Consider the following 19,116-nt stretch of genomic DNA (forward strand, 5'->3'; position numbering starts at 1 on the left):
TCATTCCAGAAAATGATGGTAACATTTGCTGTGTCAGGTTTGGAGATGGGAATAAAGATGAAATTTGTCCAACCCTCTTTGTCCCGCAAACCACTGAAACTGGCCCAGAACCGGTCTAAGTCAGACATGAGCTTAAAGCTGATATCATAACCTTGTCTGTCAGGGAGATTGATGACTGCCAGTATGTCTGCAGGAGCAAACCCCATCTGATGACACAGCAACTCCCTTACTACAAACCTCCTATCAGGGAGCTCCTCTCTGGAACCCCTATGCTTCAATCTGACCACATTACTTCTCTTAAAAGCCTGACCAGTATAACTGTTACTGGTGGAAAAAGAAGGGGCCCCACGGCTCCAGGCAATCCGAGGAGGGACATGACCAGATGGACCAGCATTCCCTTGTGGAGCAGGTGGTGGATCCACCAAAGGGGGGAAGTCCTGAGGGTTATTCTGAACTGACTCCTCCATCGCTACATTCTCAGAGCCCTCAGACTGCTGATGACCCCATTCAGATATACCAGCATTAATAACATCAGAATTATTCACCACATCAATATTAGTGACATCATCACTGCACCTCATATCATCATTACTAGCAGCATCATTACTAGTTACCCCAGTGTTACTCCCACCATGAACACCAGTCCCCCCCCAGCATGGCTCCCACCAGGAGTACTAGTGGCAGCAGCACTGTTCTCACAATCCATGTGCTGGGAGTCCACCATGTCACTCCTCTGAGTCTCCTGTACTGTGAATGTCTGCTGGGTTAAACTGATGTTCCCACTATCCTCCAGAACTGGAAGTCCAGCAGGAGGATCTGCTCCAACCTCACTGTCCTCCAGAGGCTGCACAGTCTTCCCTACAGGAGACACATGTGGTGGCTGTGTGCGTTGGACCGAATCCCCAGAGTCTGACTCTGTAGAAGACTCAATCCTTCCACTCAATCCCACCTCAAATCGATCACAATTGCGGTACACCTCCACCACTGGTCCCAGTTCTTCCAGAACAGTATCAATGTCCTTTGACACACCGGCCAGTTCATTGCCCAGGGAGTTCAGTTTGCTGTCATATAAAATTTCCTTCTTGGGGTTGGCAGCTTTAAGTCTATAAACAGAGTCAATCTGCTTCTGGATCCTAGTCTTGGCTTTTCTCAGGGACGCCATTCTTTTTACAAGGAAAGGAATCTTATCAGCCAGGTGCAGCGCAGGTTCAGACTTTAACACTTTCTATTTCGCGGCTGCAGGACGCTTGAAATCCTGATCCACCTTCCCATTACCAGTACTGGTCTGAGGGTCTCTGCTGGGTGTAGATGGTTTCACTGGGGCAGATTGTGGAAAATTATTACCACCCTCCTCTTTATTCTGCTGCAGCTTAGAGCGCGATGAACGTCCCTGGCTGCTGCCCACCATTACACACTGTTGTAAGTTCTCTTTAATGGTTTTCTGTTCTAAGGAAGTTCTGGTGTATTTGCGAGGAGTACTGGGAGAAACCAATGTCTCTGCTCCACTCTGAGCTCTATGAGCTGCACTCTGCTGAGCTTGCTGTGGTTGTAATGGCTGGCTGGATTGGATCACACTTCCAGAACTTGGACTGTACTGGGTGGTATTAGTATGTTCCTGGACTGAATGAGTCCCACTCTGAGGGGTTCTTTGAGTTGCACTTCCAGAGCTTGGACTGTGCTGAGCGATAATAACATGTCTCTGAACAGACTGAGCTGCACTGTGCTGGGCTTGCTGGGCCTGCAATGGCTGGCTGGACTGAGAACTCTTTTGCTGAATAACATCACCAGACTTCCTCTTATCAGTATTATCGGTACTTTTCATACAAACATTTCCACATCTACTTACAGTCTCTGCAAGTGTCTTCCCATTCCCAGAACTCTGTCCTCCGGCTTCGCCACCAACCACAGCTTCACCTGACAGTCCTTGTGTAGGCCGGAAAGCCTGGGACTCTCCTGAGAGAGATCCCCGCCCAGAGGAGCCCAACCCTGGGCTTGTACCAGACATCAGAGGAGCTCAGCACCACACAGACTTCAGCTGCTCCACAAGCAGCCACACCCTCTGCACAGTACCACTTCTCTTGTCCTGTATACTGGATGTAATTCTCGGTATCTGTTCTTATTCTGTGTGTGAGCACATAGGTGCAATGTGTTAAATTATGTAAAAACCATATTATGGCCAATAGATGGCGCTCCATCTACATAGGTCTTTATAGTAAAAGATAGGATGTAACAATTCTTGAGAAAGCGAAAGGGAATTAGAAATAAAAGTAACCATTTGTTATTGTTCTCTAGAATTGTTACATTGGAGGTTATTTATGAAAAGCAAATCCACTTTGCACTACAGTGCAGTCGCTGTAGATCTGAGGGGGACATGCAAGGAAAATAAAAGAATAGCATTTGAGCTTGCACATGATTGGATGATAAAATCAGCAGAGCTTCCCCTCATTTCAGATCTTCCCCTCAGATCTAGTAGTGCAAAGTGGATTTTCCTTTCATAAATAACCCCCATTGCAGTTGTGGTGCATCCATAAAGGGCGCAGGAGTGCCGCCCCCTCTCTCCTGCACCTGTCTATCACCAATAGATAGATTTATGCATTGCATGATTCTATCTATTGTCACTGCTACCGCCCCCTATTCAGGTGTCCGGCCCCTTGTCGGGCGCTGGGCATCTGAATTACAGTTTTTTTGGAAGCGCCTGATTAGAGCTGTCGGCTCTAATAGGCATCCTGATTAGAGCTATAGACTCTAATAGACTTTCAAATTGGTAAACAGCGGGCGCAATGCTGTGCGTTCGCTGTTTACTTAGTGTTGTGTTAGGGAAGCGAATACATCGCTTCCCTAACACTGATCCATCCAGCCAATCAGGATGCTCGGGTCTGGTTACCCTGTCACCTGATTGGCTACAGCGACAGGTACTGTGATTGGATGCCTATCAGGCGTCCAATCATAGCAGAGGACGGGAAAAGGACGGGAAGAGGACAGGAGAAGACGTGAGGACTGAGAGTGTGGAGGACAGTGCCAAGACAGGTAAGTGTCGGGCAATTGATGGGGCACAGTGGCGGAAATTGATGGGCACACTGGCGGCAATTGATGGGGCACACTGGCAGCAATTGATGGGGCACACTGGCAGCAAATGATGGGGCACACTGGCGGCAATTGATGGGGCACACTGGCGGCAATTGAAGGGGCACACTGGCAGCAATTGATGGGGCACACTGGCAGCAAATGATGGGGCACACTGGCGGCAATTGATGGGGCACACTGGCGGCAATTGAAGGGGCACACTGGCAGCAATTGATGGGGCACAGTGGTGGAAATTGATGGGCACACTGGCAGCAATTGATGGGCATAGTGGCGGCAATTGATGGGCACACTGGCAGCAATTGATGGGCACACTGGCAGCAATTGATGGGCACAGTGGCGGCAATTGATGGGCACACGGGCAGCAATTGATGGGGCACACTGGCAGCAATTGATGGGGCACACTGGCGGCAATTGATGGGGCACACTGGCGGCACATGATGGGGCACGCTGGCGGCACATGATGGGGCACACTGGCGGCAATTGATGGGGCACACTGGCAGCAATTGATGGGGCACAGTGGCGGAAATTGGGCACACTGGCAGCAATTGATGGGCATAGTGGCGGCAATTGATGGGCACACTGGCAGCAATTGATGGGCACAGTGGCGGCAATTGATGGGCACACTGGCAGCAATTGATGGGGCACACTTGCGGCAATTGATGGGTACAGTGGCGGCAATTGATGGGCACACTAGCAGTAATTGATGGGTACAGTAGCTGCATTTAATGGCACAGTGGCTGCGTTTGATGGGCAAAGTGGCTGCGCTTGATGGGCAAAGTGGCTGCGCATAATGTTTTTTTTTTTTTCAGTTTGTTTGTGCCCCCCAAAAAAATTTTGAGCACCATCCGCCACTGCCTCATTGTATCTCTTGTTACAATGATGCCTGTCTGTGTGCTCCGTCTGTAAAGGGGATGTGGAGGCAGAAAGATGAAACAAGTCAACAGCCACATTGAAACCAGTGAGCCCCCGGGAACCATCCAAGTGAGTGAGAACTGACTAGACTCTGCCCCCTTCTCTTAGGGTACCCCCTTCTCTCTCCCCCTGCACCCGCTCTCTCTCTGTCCTTTCTCTCTCCCCTCTCTCTCCCTGCCTTATCTCTCTATCTCTCTCTGCTCCCTCTCTCTTTGCCCTCTCGCTTTCTCCCTGCCCCCTCTCTCTCCCTGTCCCCTCTGTCTCGCCCTTCTCTCCCTTCTCTCGCTCTCTCTCACTGCCCTCTCTCTCTACCTGTTCACCTCTCATTCTCTCTCCCTGCCCTCTCTCTCTCTCCCCCCCCCGCCCCTCCCTCTCTCTCTTTCCCCTCTCCACCCCCTCCCCCTTTCTTTCTCTTTCTCTCTTTCTCCCCCTCTCCTCTCTCTCTTTCTCTCTCTCTCTCCCTCTCCCCCCTGTCCCCATCTCTCTCTCACTCCCTCTCCCCCTCTCTCTCCCTCCCCCTCTCTCTCTCCTCCCTCTCTCTCCCCCTCTCTCTCCCTCTCCCCCTCTCCCCTCTCTCTCTCCCCCTCTCACTCCCTCTCCCTTCCCCTCTCTCCCGCCCCTCTCTCTCTCTCTCTCTCTCTCTCTCTCTCCCCTCCCCCTCTTTCTCCCCCTTTCTCTCACGCTCTCTCCCCCCTCTCTCTCTACCCCTCTCCCTCTTTCTCTCTATCTTTCTCTCTCCCCCCTCTCTCTCTCTTTCTCTCCCTCCCCCCTCTCTCTCTCTTCCTCTCCCCATCTCTCTTTCACTCCCTCCCCCCTCTCTCTCTATCTCCCCCCTCTCTCTCCTTCCTCTCTCTCCCACCTCTCTATCTCCCCCTCTCTCTCTCCCTCTCCCTTCCCCTCTCTCTTGCCCCTCTCTTTATCTCCCTCCCTCCCTCTCCCCTCCCTCTCCCCCTCCCCCTCTCTCCCCCATTCTCTCTCTCTCCCAATCCTTCTCTCCCTTCTCTCTCCCCCATTCTCTCTCCCTCTCCCCCTCTCTCCATCCCTCAGCCCCTTTCTCTCTCTCTCTCTCTTCCCCCTCTTTCTCCCCCTTTCTCTCTCGCTCTCTCTCCCCTCTCTCTACCCCTCTCCCCCCTCTCTCTCTCTACTCCCCTATCTCTCTCCCTCTCTATCCCCCCTCTCTCTCCCTCTCTCTCCCTCTTCCTTCCCCCCTCTCTCGTCCCTCTCTTTCTCTCCCTCCCTCTCCCCCTCTCTCTCCCCCTCTCTCTCCCAATCCTTCTCTCTCTCCCCCATTCTCTCTCCCCCATTCTCTCCCCCTCTCTCTCCACCCCTCTCCACCCCTCTGCCCCTTTCTCTCTCTCTCTCTCTCTTTCTCTCCCCCCTCTTTCTCCCCCCTTTTTCTCTTGCACTCTCTCTCTCTACCCCTCTCCCCCCTCTCTCCCCCCTCCCCCTCTCTCCCCCCTCTCCCCTCTCTCTCCCCCTCTCCCCTCCCTTTTTCTCTCTCTCCATCTCCCCTCTCTCTCCCCCTCTCCCTCCCCCTCCCCCTCTGTCTCTCTCCTTCTCCCTTCTCTCTCTCACTCCCTCTCTCTCTCTCTCTCACTCCCTCTCCCCCCTCTCCCTCGCCCCCCTCTCTCTCTCCCATCTCCCCCTCTCCCCTATCTCTACTCCCCTCTCTCTCTTCCCTCTCTCTCCCTCTCCCTTCCCCTCTCTCCTGCCCCTCTCTCTCTCCCCCCTCTCTCCCCCTCTTTTTCCTCCCTCTCTCTCACTCCCCCTCTCTCTCTCTCCCCCATCTCCCCCTCTCCCCTATCTCTACTCCCCTCTCTCTCTCCCTCTCCCTTCCCCTCTCTCCTGCCCCTCTCTCTCCCCCCTCTCTCCCTGTTCCCCTCTCATTCTCTCTCTCCCTGCCCCCCTCTCTCTCCCTCCCTACCCCCTCTCTCCTTTGTCCTCTCTCTCCCCCTTCTATCTCTCTGCCCTCTCTTTTTCTCTCTCCTTGCCCCCTGACACTCTCACTCTCTGCCATCTCTTTCTCTCCCCTCCCTCATTCCCGCAGATTTAAAAAATGATTGTGGGGGGGACAGACTCCATGTTTTACCGCACCAGGTGACACTATCCCTAGTGACATCACTGCATGCCTCTATGGGTCAGGCCTGCTTTGGTGGCAAAAGGGGGACCTACTCAATATTAGGTAAGTAGTCATAAGGCTATGGGTGATCAGTGCATTTTGATAAGTAAGTAATGATAAAGGGTTATTTATTTTTTTGTATTTCCAATTAGTGTTAGAGAGTGAAAGACCTGCAGTTTTCATTATTGTTTCCCAAATATATGATATTTTGAAGTGAGGGTGGAGCTCATTTGATTTATCTTAATTTTCTTTCTTTTTTTTTTTTTTACAGCTTTTTTATAGTCACAGATTTTCCTTAACTTCCTGTCTAGTAAAAAAATTGTCCACAGAACAGGAAGTAATAGGAAATCTCTGTTGGGGAGCTCCAGAACAAGGGTTCTAAAAAAGAAAAGTTTGGGCTCCTTATAGACTTTGAGTAATCAGACACTTGGCAGCCCAGCACTTCTCCTCTCCGTGTTCCTGCATGAAGAGAGCTGTAAAGGGGAGTTAGTAATTGATATCATATGATTATATCAGACACAGAGAAGGAATACACCTTACATTGCACAGACAGTTTTATTTATTAATCCTTTTTTATTGGCAAAGCAAGAAAGACAAATTCTGGTCATTCAAAGCATACAGATTTAAAAAAATATGTCCAAATGTGATAATTTATATGGTGTTCAGATACATTGATATCTTCAAATCCAATGGACACTTTTCACTATATAGATTTAATTTTTTAATACAAAAGCCTTGTTCTACAAATAAACATTTAATACAGGGTGATGTCACAAAGCACTAAAGAGAGAGCACAGCAGCTGTTTACCTTCAGACTATCTCTCATATAATTATTAACATACACAATATAGTACTAAAAGTAAAGTAAAAAGCTTATTTATTGCTTGTTAGAAATATGTTAATAATTATACACTATATTACTAAAAGTATTGGGACACCTGCCTTTACACGCACATGAACTTTAATGACATCCAGTCTTAGTCCGTAGGGTTCAATATTGAGTTGGCCCGCCCTTTGCAGCTTCAACTCTTCTGGGAAGGCCGTCCACAAGGTTTAGAAGTGTGTCTATGGGAATGTTTGACCATTCTTCCAGAAGCGCATTTGTAAGGTCAAGCACTGATGTTGGATAAGAAGGCCTGGCCTGGCCTGGCCTCGCAGTCTCTACTCTAATTCATCCCAAAGGTGTTCTATCGGGTTGAGGTCAGGACTCTGTGCAGACCAGTCAAGTTCCTTCACCCCAAACTCGCTCATCAATGTCTTAATGGACCTTGCTTTGTGCACTGGTCTAAATCATTTGGTGGAGGGGGGATTATGGTGTGGGGTTGTTTTTCAGGCGTTGGGCTTGGCCCTTTAGTTCCAGTTAAGGGAACTGTTAAGGCGTCAGCATATCAAGACATCTTAGACAATTTCATGCTCCCAACTTTGTGGGAACAGTTTGGGGATGGCCCCTTTCGGTTCCAACATGACTGCACACCAGTGCACAAAGCAAGGTCCATAAAGACATGGATGAGCGAGTTTGGGGTGGAGGAACTTGACTGGCCTTCACTCAATGCAGAGACTGCGACCCAGGCCTTCTCGTCCACATCAGTGCCTGACCTCACAAACGCGCCTAGGACACACTTAACCCCTTCAGCGCCCCCTACTGGTTAACCCCTTCACTGCCAGTCACATTTACACAGTAATCAATGCCTTTTTGTGGTCCCAAAATGGCATCAAAAGTGTCCAATCTGTCTGCCATAATGTCGCAGTCCAGATAAAAATCGCTGATCATCACCATTACTAAAAAAAAAATTATTAATAAAAATGCCATAAAACTATCCCCTATTTTGTAGACGCTATAACTTTTGCGCAAACCAATCAATAAATGCTAATTGTGATTTTTTTTTTACCAAAAATATGTAAAAGAATATGTATCAGCCTAAACTGAGGAACAAAAAATGTTTTTTTATATATTTTTTGGGGATATTTATTATAGCGAAAAGTAAAAAATATTGTTGTTTTTTCAAAATTGTTGCTATTGTTTTGTTTATAGCGCAAAAAATAAAAACCGCAGAGGTGATCAAATACCACCAAAAGAAATCTCTATTTGTGGGAAAAAAAGGACATTAATTTTGTTTGGGAGCAACGTCGCACGACCGTGCAATTGTCAGTTAAAAGGACGCAGTGCCGAATCGCAAAAAGTGCTCTGGTCTTTGGGCAGCCAAATGGTCCGGGGCTGAAGTGGTTAAAGTTCATGTGCGTGTAAAGGCCGGCGTCCCAATACTAATAGTAATATAGTGTATCATTATTAACATATTTCTAGCAAGCAATAAATAAGCTTTTTACCACCTCAATACCGCTGTATACTAAAACACTGGAGAGGTCCATGCTGTTTTCTGTAATAAAGTTTTACACATACAGGTGGCCAGGGCCAGCAAGTAATCATTGGACAGCTCTGGACACAATCACAATGTACAGAGCCAATCAGAGTTGTTCCTTCCCTTTGATTGCTTTGAACCAATCACAGCTATCTCATGTACAAATACTCTATTACTATAAAGACCAATTACAACAGTGTAAGGGGAGTGCTGAAATTTTACAAACGCAGCAGGAAGAATTGCAGCAGATTGAAGGTGATTTGGGGATATTTAAGTGCCACTAACCTCTGCAGCTGCAGACACTGTGGGGTAATTTTTCTGCAAATTTCACAAGAGATCTAGTGATGTTGTTTGAGTTAGATATCAGCACTCTGCTCTCCCCCCTCTTCCTGTGTGCCTGCTTTGTGTTCACATTACAAAGAAGGATGGAAACTCACTTCTGGGGGAAGATGCAGGAGGGAATTCAAAAAATTGTGCTTCCAATAATAATAATTTAAAATAATCTAGTGAAAATGAAAGTGAAAGTATTTTTGCTCAGACCTTTGAAGATGAATTACTCCATAATGCCAGCAACTAGAGAGGTCAGTAAGGGCTAGTTTTAAAGCATTATACTGCTTGTTAGCATATGTAAACAATGTAATGTCCATAGCCTGGCTACAGTTCTACTTCAACTGCTCCGATTCATTTGCTTTGTGTGTATAAATGTTAGCTTGAGCCACTGAGCTCGGTAAAATAGTGTTTTTTTTTTTTTTTTTTTTTTTTTAGCAAATCATTTTCATTGGCAAAGCAAGAATGAGAAATGATGATCCTTCTATAAGGACATGGATGAGCGAGTTTGGGGTGGGATCACATCAGTTTGCTGATGTTCCCTTTTTTTATGCAGCCTGCAAGTTGGAGGCAGAGAGAGAAAACTCCTGTATTTGATAACTAAGTGGTGTCAACTAGCTACTTGAGCTAGCTACAGAACTAGAAAAACTTTGGGGGAGGGGGAGGTTGGTAAAACATCTACCTTTTTATGTATTTAATTTCTGTATACCGTATATACTCGAGTATAAGCCAAGTTTTTCAGCACTTTTTTTGTGCTGAAAATGCCCCGCTCAGCTTATACTCGAGTCAAACACTTTTCTGCAGCAGAGAATGACATTTTCTGAACCAAATTTGGGGCCCCGTATATCGGGGCCACTTGGTGCTAGGAACCCCAGCTTTGGATATGTTGTAGTGCTAGTTCCACTGGGTTTGCACACCAAACTTGTGGTTCCTAGCACCAAGTGACCCCAAGATACAGGGCCCAAAATTCAGTCAACTGTGTCCACCTGCAGCAATGTAATTTCTGGACCTTTTGGGTCCAGAGACCCCAAATTTTTGGCTGTAGCTAGGGGGCAGCTAGAAACCCTTAACTACCGAGTTTGAAGTTCGGGGGACCTATGGCTGCAAATGGGTACAGTGAGGCTGCAAATGAGCATTGTTGACCCTCTTTTCCACTTACAGTAGCTGCACATTTCTCACCCTAGGCTTATACTCGAGTCAGTAAGTTTTCCTAGTTTTTTTTGGCTGCAGAAGGTCACCTTCCGGAGGTGTGTGTCTTTTCCCCAGTTGTCAGAGAAGTGGGGTAAGCAGACATCCCCGGGTAGGGGGGTACAGAGAATCCCAGCTGGTGACTAGGAGACACTGAGCAGTGTCTTATCTCGGTCCCATCGTGGCTATAGGATGGCACTCTCCTCCTCCTTGCCTCGCTAAGCACGGTTACCATTCAATGTTGCCAGCACACAGCACAGACACTTCCTCATCCTGGGCTGTTATCACCCCATGCTCCTCTCCATTCAGGAAATGCCTCACAGCTTCTCCCCAGCCAATGAGATTGGAGGGGTGTGGACTGTGGAAGGCAAAGTAGAAGCCCAGTACTGGAGCGTGGCTGTGGGGCCCTAGGGCAGATCGGAGCTGGACTTTGTGGAGGATATGATAATATGACAGGGAGGCTGCAGGGACCCCCTGGAGCTAGGGGTGGGGTTACGATTGTGACCCCTGCAACCCCTTATGCTACATCCATGCAGAGAGTTGTAGGCTGTGTCTCCAGGAGCCTGACACTGAAACTGCATTATACAGATTGTGGGTGCAATACAGGCCTCTGGGGGGGGAAATAATAAATTAGCTTTTTTTACCTACAAAACATGTACATTTAATTTATTTTTATTTTTTAAGGTTGAACTTAGCCTTTAAAACCTTTTGGAATGTGTTACGCCTATATTTACAGTGTGACAGCTGCTCAGCCACTCAGAAGTAACTCTCTATTCTATAAATGAAGACAAAGCTTCCTCTGATTGGCTGAGTTGGAGATCCTGACATCATCCGCCCGCCTCCTTGCCTTAGCCAATGAATAGAAGCTTTGTATTCATTCATAGAATAAAAAAGTTCCTGTCAGTGGCGGCTGGTGCTCAACATTTTGGGGGCGGTAAACAAACCCCCCCTCACTCACACCAAAGCCACCCCCTGGGTATGGACAGGAAGGCGGCCTTACCTTAGGAGATGATGAGGATTGAGGATGAAGGGTAGGGCTGCTGCTCTTCGCTCCAGCCGAGGGAAGAGCCAGGGCTTCTCCTCCAGGCCAAACAGACATTGCTTCTCCTCCCAGCCGAATAGGAATCCTAAGACTCCCTGGCCAATCGTGTCTCAGGACCGGGCACATGGATTGGGGGGGCAGTGCCCCTGCGCCCCTTATGGATGGACTGCCACTGGTCCCTGTGAATGGCTAAGCAGTGCTCAGCCTGACTCCGTTTTGTTCTGAGAATGGGACAGAAAGTTCCCATCCCACTGTCAAAATGCAGCGCTATATACTGTATGTAATTCTGTGCCAGATTTAGACCTTGTGGGGCCCGGGGCCCTTCAGGTTCGAGGGCCCCTTAATACACAGAGTTGGTTTACATTCTCAATGACAGTCACACATTTTCAAAATGCATGAAACAACGTCATTCTGAGATCACGCATACAGACACACACGCGCAGTCATAGGCTACCTTCCTTAACCACTTCAAGACCAGGCCTTTTTCTGACATTTGTTGCTTATAAATTAAAATCAGTATTTTTTGCTAGAAAATGACTTAGAACCCCCCAGAGATTGCAATATTTTATGTTTTGCACAGCGGTCTTTTAAACGCAATTTTTTTGGAAAAATGTGAAAGATGATGTTACGCCGAAAAAAAAAGATACCTAACATGTCATGCTTTAATATTGTGCACACTTGTGGAATGGCGACAAACTATGGTACTTAAAAATCTCCACAGGTGAAGCTTCAAAAAAAAAAAATTCTGTTTAGAGCTACAGAGGAGGCCTAGTGCTAGAATTATTGTGCTCGCTCTAAGGATCGCGGTGATACCTTACATATGTGGTTAGAACACTTTTAAATTTGTGGTCCTGACTTGCGTATGCGTTCACATTGGCGTGCAAACATGGAGGGATGGGGCTCTTTAAAAAAAAAAAATGTTTTCTTATTTATTTATTTTTTTTACACTGTCACTTTAATTAGTATTATGTTTTTATCACTTGTATTGCTGTTACAAGGAATGTAAACATCCCTTGTGGCAGTAATAGTCAGTGACAGGTACTTTTTATGGAGGGGTGTGGGATCTATAAGACCCCAAACCCCTCTTCTGCACTTGAAAGCATTCAAAACGCCAAGATCTGTGTTTTTGAATAATTTTGGTTTTTGAAAACTGTAGCTGTTGGCTCCCGAGCAAACCGGAAGTGTCATCGCTTCCGGGTTATTTTTATATCTGAGACCCGGTCAAAGCCGGTTTCTGGCTTTGTTTGGTTCTCTGGCCAGCCAGCGGACATGCTGGCTGGTCGCTCGGGTCTCCTGGTTGGATGGGAGAGCTTGGGTGAGCGGCGGGGGGGGGGGGGAGAAGGCCCCTCCCGCTGCATGTAATAACAGCCGCATCGGTCGTTATTACTAGAGAGCTGACCGTCAGCTGTAAAAAAACAGTACCGGGGTGTTGGGTGCAGCTGCAGGTATCACTCCGGTACAACCACTTGAAGCCAATGACGCACAGGTACGTGATATGGCGGCAAGTGGTTAAGAGTGTGAAAACTCTAGGTGTGGTTTGCTTGAGCTACCAAAATTTTTTTTTAAAAAATGATACAATTTACCACTCCAGAGGAAAAACTTTTACAGATGATGTCAGACAAAATATTAATTCCCAAGATTAATTTAATAAAAGAAATACATTTTTATTATATATTTTATCATTTTTTATATTATTTTTGTATAGAGGTGGGCCCTTTCTTTCAAAGGGGCCCGGGGCAGTTGCCCCTTTTTGCCCCTAATAAATCTGGCACTGATGTAACTGAGTCTGCCTTCAGTTTATACAGCGCTTCCAGCCGCTGCCTCTGTTAGTAAAAGGGAATATTTCATTTGGACAAGCTTGGTCCAAATTAACTATTTAAACATTGCAGAAAGCTGGATATCAGCTTTAAAGAAGAGCTCCATCTTTCAAAACAGTTTACATAGTTTGTTTGGCCCAAATAAACAAATATCCAGTGGCCTCACAGGTTAGTGAAGGACGTGTGGTAAAAACTGTATGTAGCTGAGGCCACATAGAGCATACTGCACTGTGTTCCGGGTGTTAGCCAAGACTTCCTGTCTCATACCTAGAACACAGATCAGTCTATAGTAGCAGCGCAAACGAACTATGTAAAGTGTTTTTGGAGTTTGGAGTTCTTCTTTAAGTAAGTGGATGGACTATAGAACACATGTCTAACTGGTGGAAGGAGCATAGTCCTTACAAAGGGGCCCAGCCAGGTGAGGGAGGCATTGTACACTCACTGTAAAAGTCACACTACCATGTTCAAAGTAACAAACCTCGTCCTTCACACCACTGCTGACTGTTTTTTCACATTTTCCAAGCAGGTCATCATCATATTTATCATCCTCATCCCAAACCTCTACCTTCAAGCTAAATCCTGGACTGAGTTCCAAAACTCCGAGATCAAACCGTTTGTTCCATTTTGGATTATTATTGTTCCATATGGTCTCTGTTCGAGCAAGAGCCAGTCCAGGACCCGGTCCAGCACTTATTTTTACATAGGCATCAGTGCTCGTGCCGTAGTCACCCCAAAGGTTTGAGGCACGTTGTGCAGTGACCACTACTTTGGAAAGTCCCCTTTTTGCGGGGCAACAGTTTTTATTTTGGCCTCCACCAGTAGGACAAACACAGTTGCACTCTTTACCACTACTCTGCTGGGAACCTGATGGGCAAGAGCAGCTCTTATGCAGTGCTTTCTCCAAGATGTATTCACTGATGGCTTTCTGTAGGCTTTGTCTCTGAGGTCTGTTGACTTCAACCAGGTTGTGGATGGGCTCCAGAGAGTAGGATATGATATCTGGGTCAGTCTTTAGGCTTTCCATCCAGGTGTTGAAAGTGCCTGCATCTGCGTTCTTTACATCAAAAGAGAGCTGCTCATATTGGATCTTCCCTCCTCTTACCTAAAATTCACAAAGAAACATTATTTTGCTTACTGTTCTGCCCCCCTGTTGGAGCAATTGTATTGAGTCCACATTGATGCTTTATTGGTGCAATATTCTACTATGTTTAGGCAGATTTATGTAGGATATTCTGTACATATAAATATATTGTATTTTATATAGCTGCATTTTACACATCGGAATGGTAGCGTAATGACTCTTAACTATGTTTATTTTATGCAAGAGGCTGATGCCTTACCTTGGCACTTGTGGGCTGACCTGTTTATGGATGTTTATCTAATGAAACATGTCAAAGGAGGTTATCTACAAAATTATAAAATGCAGATTTGTCTGATTAGACTTGAGAGGGGTCATAAAGATCCAGGGGGTGAGTTAATGCAATTTGGTAAGAATGCAATTTGGCCATAAGCAATACAAGAAGTATCTAATGATGATATAAAAGAGGTCTTAGGTATTTACTGAGTACTTGTTTATGGTAAATAGCATTTTTCAAAGCGTAACTTGTTTACTTAATTAAGAGTGGTAAATATCTAAACAACTTTAACCAAGAGACATTATTTGTCACACATAAGATCAAAGGTGCGAGTAAAACCAGCCAATCAGATAGCCCTGTGTAGCACCCTCTAGTGCTAGAAGTGTAGATCATTTTTTTGTGTGTTTAGAGTAGGTAAATGTGTGCAGGGTCTGTTTTTTTGTTTCTGGGTTGGGCAGAGATCCAGGGAGAGCTGGATGACTTACAAGCAGCATCACTGAGACCTCCCCCCTATTTCGAGAATGTACTGGAACCTTCTAGAAAAATGGGAGGGGAAGTGTGGTGGAGATGCCTGGAGTATTCTGAGGGCCCTGAACAATCCCTAATTTAGGCTGGCAGGGGGCAGACCACCTCAAATACTCTGGGACAGCCCAGCTGGGGAGGAGCGTTCAGATGAAAGATGGAGATAGAGTGTTAGGCTGTCGTGGCCTTTGAGGGAGCTCCCCAGTCTGGCGGGGGGGGGTGGTGACCTTGGGCCTGGGCTCGGGGTACGGATGGGACCCTCTGAAAACCCGCAAAGGTGTCCTGGCCAGAAGGCACTGGTAGCAAGGAGAGGACAGTGGGAGAACACTGCTGGGCAAGTCTCCAGGAGGAACAGCCAAGAGGGCTGATGAGTGACACAGTCAGGAGGACTGGGAGGCACGCCTGAGAGGACTGGGATGGAGCAGTCTGGGATGGGTGCAAAGCCAGTCAGGAGGACTGTGGTGGCACGGACAGTGGAAAGGGGCAGCTGCAGCCAGGAGGGCTGGTAGAGCCTGAAGAGGTGGTACTGGGAGCAGTAGCCACATATAGGGCAGCTAGCACCAAAGACTTAAATTTTGCTACACCATAGGGGCCCGTGGTCCCTGGCTGCAAAGGGCATTCAATCAGATCCAGCTGTGATTGTGCTGGGTCTTAAATCTGTGCCAGCTGGTCCTGGGAGTGATAGTCTGCAAGCGAGTTTGTGCTGGAGGTAGACGAGGAGAGAATGTATATACATGAGTGTATATAGTCCCTACAGAGTTTTATTGATCAAATGGGCATCCACAATGTACCCTTCCCCATCCAAGATCAATTCCCCTAATAAAAAAACAAACACAGCTGCAAGTTTGTGTATCTGAGTGACTGGAAATTTGTGTGCCTGGCTGTGAAGGGTGGGAGATGACCACAATAACCAGCGTCCCTTACGGGGGGTAGTGCTGCACCTACATTTAAGTCAATAGGTTCTTTATGGAGGCACATGTCTCAAATGTAGTGTACATTTTTACATGAATGGAAGCTTCCTAGGTGCATATTATAGATCGGACATAAATGCTGGATGATGTAGTGTCTCCATGCTTGCTATGACATAAAAGGACTAAGTATTTTGAATGGGACTCTGAAGGCTGCTGTTCATTGTATTATATGCAAACACTCTGTCATCTGTTCTGGGATCCATTAAATGCCATTTCTCTGGTAAAGAACTGTGTTGCTGCCAAAATTCATTTTACAATAAAAAAGTATGTCATCACCCCTATATTTGACAACACTATGTACTTACAGTTCCCCCACTCTGGCTCTGTATACCTAGAACTGAACTGCTAGGAAAATAAGTGATAATTTGCCCTTCTCCTCTGGATCTTTGTTCTAGGTGTACTGAAGTAGAGTTGGCACACTGCCTCCTTTATTCTCCACAATCTTGTGTGTCTATGACATCTCATCTTTTAGTGTGATACTAAGCCTAGCCAGTTGAGGAGCAAGGGGATGTCAAAAGAAATTGACCCATGGGGCAAGAAGTACAGATCCAGCCCTAATGATATGTACCATAAACATAATACAAAAAAACAATATATATATATATATATTATATATATATATATATATATATATTCCAACTATACTTATTACTTACCTCCCAACTTTTCTCATTGAACGTCTGATGAAAACTCTTCCCACTGTTGAATTTTTGGCTTAGTTCCTTGCAGGCGCTAGCTGTTGGATTTTCTCCACCTTTCCCAATGACAGAAACTGAGGCCTCCATGCTAAGACAATCCTTCAGCTCGTACATGGACATGCCGTCCATGGTGACTTGACAGGTCTTGATGGCGCTGACCTCTTGCACTTTGCCTCCTACATCTGCTTGGCTGATATAATGAGTGCCGTAGATGCTAATTAGACGTTTGTAGTGAGCTTTAGTGCTGGCATCATAAGTCGGTGGCAGAGACCCCAAGGCCCGTTTTAGATCTTTGCTCAGTGGAGAAAGGTCTGAAAGTCGGAAGCTGGTAAAGGGACACATTTAGAGCTTCAAGAAAAAACACAAACACATTTTTCCAATCATGTTAACACTTGTCTCAGGAGTATCCTTTTGCTTTGTACAGAGATAGCATTTTGGATGATGCCCACAGAGTTTTTTCAACTCTGTCATACCTGCTTTAATAGGTACTGGGGAAGTTGAGTTACTGACTCAATATATTAGTATATTGCTACTGTATACTGATCAAATTATCAAAATCTGTTTTATTGGAAGCAAAATTATTTTGCAGCTGGTAAACAGGTATTTTAAAGTAGCGAGAGGAGGAACTTTTTGTCATAAATTTTACTGGTTTAATAATGAAAGTATATGTTACATTCAAAGACGTACCTGTAATAGACACAGCTCAGATGGTTCTTGATGAAGCTGTAATGGTCTGTGCTGGTCTTACTCTTACCAAACTGTGCTACTTCGGAATGAGAACCAGCCATTACCAGGTTGCCAGTCGCCCCATTGTGGCTGATCTCTAGACCAGCTTTCCAGTCATTCTTCACATCAGATGCAGATTCCTCAGCCAGCGATGCAGAAGATCGGAATACCTCACTGCTGATAATCCGAGAACAGAATGCCTGGGGACTCCAGTCCACCATTGCAAGGGGAAGCTTTTGCCAATATGTTTTCATATATGGGTTTCTACAGACAGTGCAGGTGTTGTTCTGTGTAGAAAATGTCTGAAGATCTAGCAGGTGAGCCCTGGTCTGCTTCATGGTCACAATATCAAAGCCTTGACCAAGAAGATTGTGCCCAGGGACAAAATAAAGTCTATCGCATATTGTTTTTTTGGCAGATTTGCAGGCATAGTTGAGTGGGGTTGTTTGGCAGGAGGTAGAGGTGGCAAAGCTTAGAAGAACCAGGCTATACCACATATTCAGTTGCATTGAAAATTAACCCTGCAGAAAAGAGATAAAAACAAGACCAAAGTTAGATTCCCCATTGATATGCTCTTTATGATTTACTATACATAATTATTTTACAGGTTTTTTTTTTTCTTTTATATTCCTGGATATTCCTTTAAAAAATCCACTGGAAACTGGCAATAGGGCTACCATTCCCTAACAGTTTCCTTGAAGTAGTATATGGAGAAGCAACTCCGCAGAGAGAAAACAGGAAGATAGCTTATTGCATTGCTCTGGCCTTCACTCAAATTTGCACATATATCAATCATAAAAGCACATCCTCCCTGCTGATTGGATAATTTACTGGCAATTTAAAAGTACTTAGTACAGCTTTCAAGGGGGAACCCCATGCATAGCACCTTGTCCCCATGTTGATGTGAAGAAGAAGGGCCTCTTCCCCACAACCCTGGCCCGGCAGTCGTGGGGAGTCTTTGGGAATCTGATAGCTCACTTTAACAATAAGGGGACACACAGATACCACCCCTAATGTGAATGAGTAAGGGGGAATATAACATCCTCTACTCATTCACCAAAAAAGTGAACAGTAAATAAAAACACTCAATTTTTCACACAATAAATCCTTTTATATAAAAAAATGTCCTACAATGTAAATCCATCGTGATGTAGATTGTTGTAAATCACGTTGATCGACATAAGCCAAAGAAAAAAATCAGGCCACCCTAACATGATGGTGGGCACATGCAATATAAGGTAAGAGGTGGAGACAATGGTGACATCATCGTCTAAAAATGGCCATGGCAATATTTGGTCGCTGTTATTGCCCAAATATTGCCGTATGACCATATTTGGGCAATAATTTCAGCCCCCATCCATGCGCCTTTGCTTATGTGGCTATATAATGAATGTATGATTGCTGAGGATGCAACAGATTCCTGCACCTGATGTGTTCTTAGGAAATGATCATGTTACCCTTGCCCTCTTAATTGCATGGCCATGGACTTCTGTTGGAGTGCACACATTCAATCCCCTATCCCTCCTGTTTACTATGCATGCACCACTTCCTCAAACTTCCTGTTGAGGAAAGCCACACGTTACATCACTACTATTACCCTGACTTACTCAGCAGGACTACCAGTTCTACTGTGCCTTGCTCACACATGCACAGGACTGCTGATAAGGCAGTACAGTCAGCCCTCCTGTACGGGGCCCAGGTCCCATCAGTTCAAAAGGGCTGAGCAGGAGGGTCAGCTGTACTGACTTATTGCAGACACGATCCTCTTCTGCTTCCCTTTGCAGCGCTGCTAGCTTATCCTCTTCTTTATCCTTGCGGCTGCACTGCAGGGGGATTGGTCCTAGCACATGTGCGCCTTCCATCTGCTGTCCGGGTCCCCCGTGTGCACTTTTTCCCCACAGCACTTCTGGCTTCCCTCCTCCCCCAATGGCAACTGATACAGGCACACAGGGGGATGTTTCAGGATGGATAGCAGGGGGAAAGGGCCGACCTTTCCTA

At 46.1% G+C, this 19,116-nt stretch overlaps 2 protein-coding genes across 3 annotated transcripts in view; both read right to left on the bottom strand.

Moving 5' to 3' along the window:
• Positions 1 to 19,116, bottom strand: part of LOC141148310 (guanylate-binding protein 1-like) — a 1,084,899-nt gene that overhangs the window by 604,330 nt on the left and 461,453 nt on the right. The gene's annotated exons all lie outside the window — the stretch shown is intronic.
• The window catches only part of LOC141148305 (perforin-1-like), a 33,488-nt gene continuing 21,023 nt past the window's right edge, over positions 6,652 to 19,116 (bottom strand). For both annotated transcript variants that reach the window (XM_073635607.1, XM_073635605.1), the window contains exons 2-4: positions 17,080 to 17,639; positions 16,351 to 16,717; positions 6,652 to 13,948 (exon numbers count right to left, since the gene is read on the bottom strand). In XM_073635607.1, coding sequence (XP_073491708.1) covers positions 13,220 to 13,948; positions 16,351 to 16,717; positions 17,080 to 17,627 — 1,644 coding nt within the window. In that variant the 5' untranslated portion in view covers positions 17,628 to 17,639 and the 3' untranslated portion in view covers positions 6,652 to 13,219. The remainder of the gene's footprint in view (positions 13,949 to 16,350; positions 16,718 to 17,079; positions 17,640 to 19,116) is intronic.

Source organism: Aquarana catesbeiana, linkage group LG06 (assembly GCF_042186555.1).
Source record: "Aquarana catesbeiana isolate 2022-GZ linkage group LG06, ASM4218655v1, whole genome shotgun sequence".
Classification (NCBI taxonomy): Eukaryota; Metazoa; Chordata; class Amphibia; order Anura; family Ranidae; genus Aquarana; species Aquarana catesbeiana.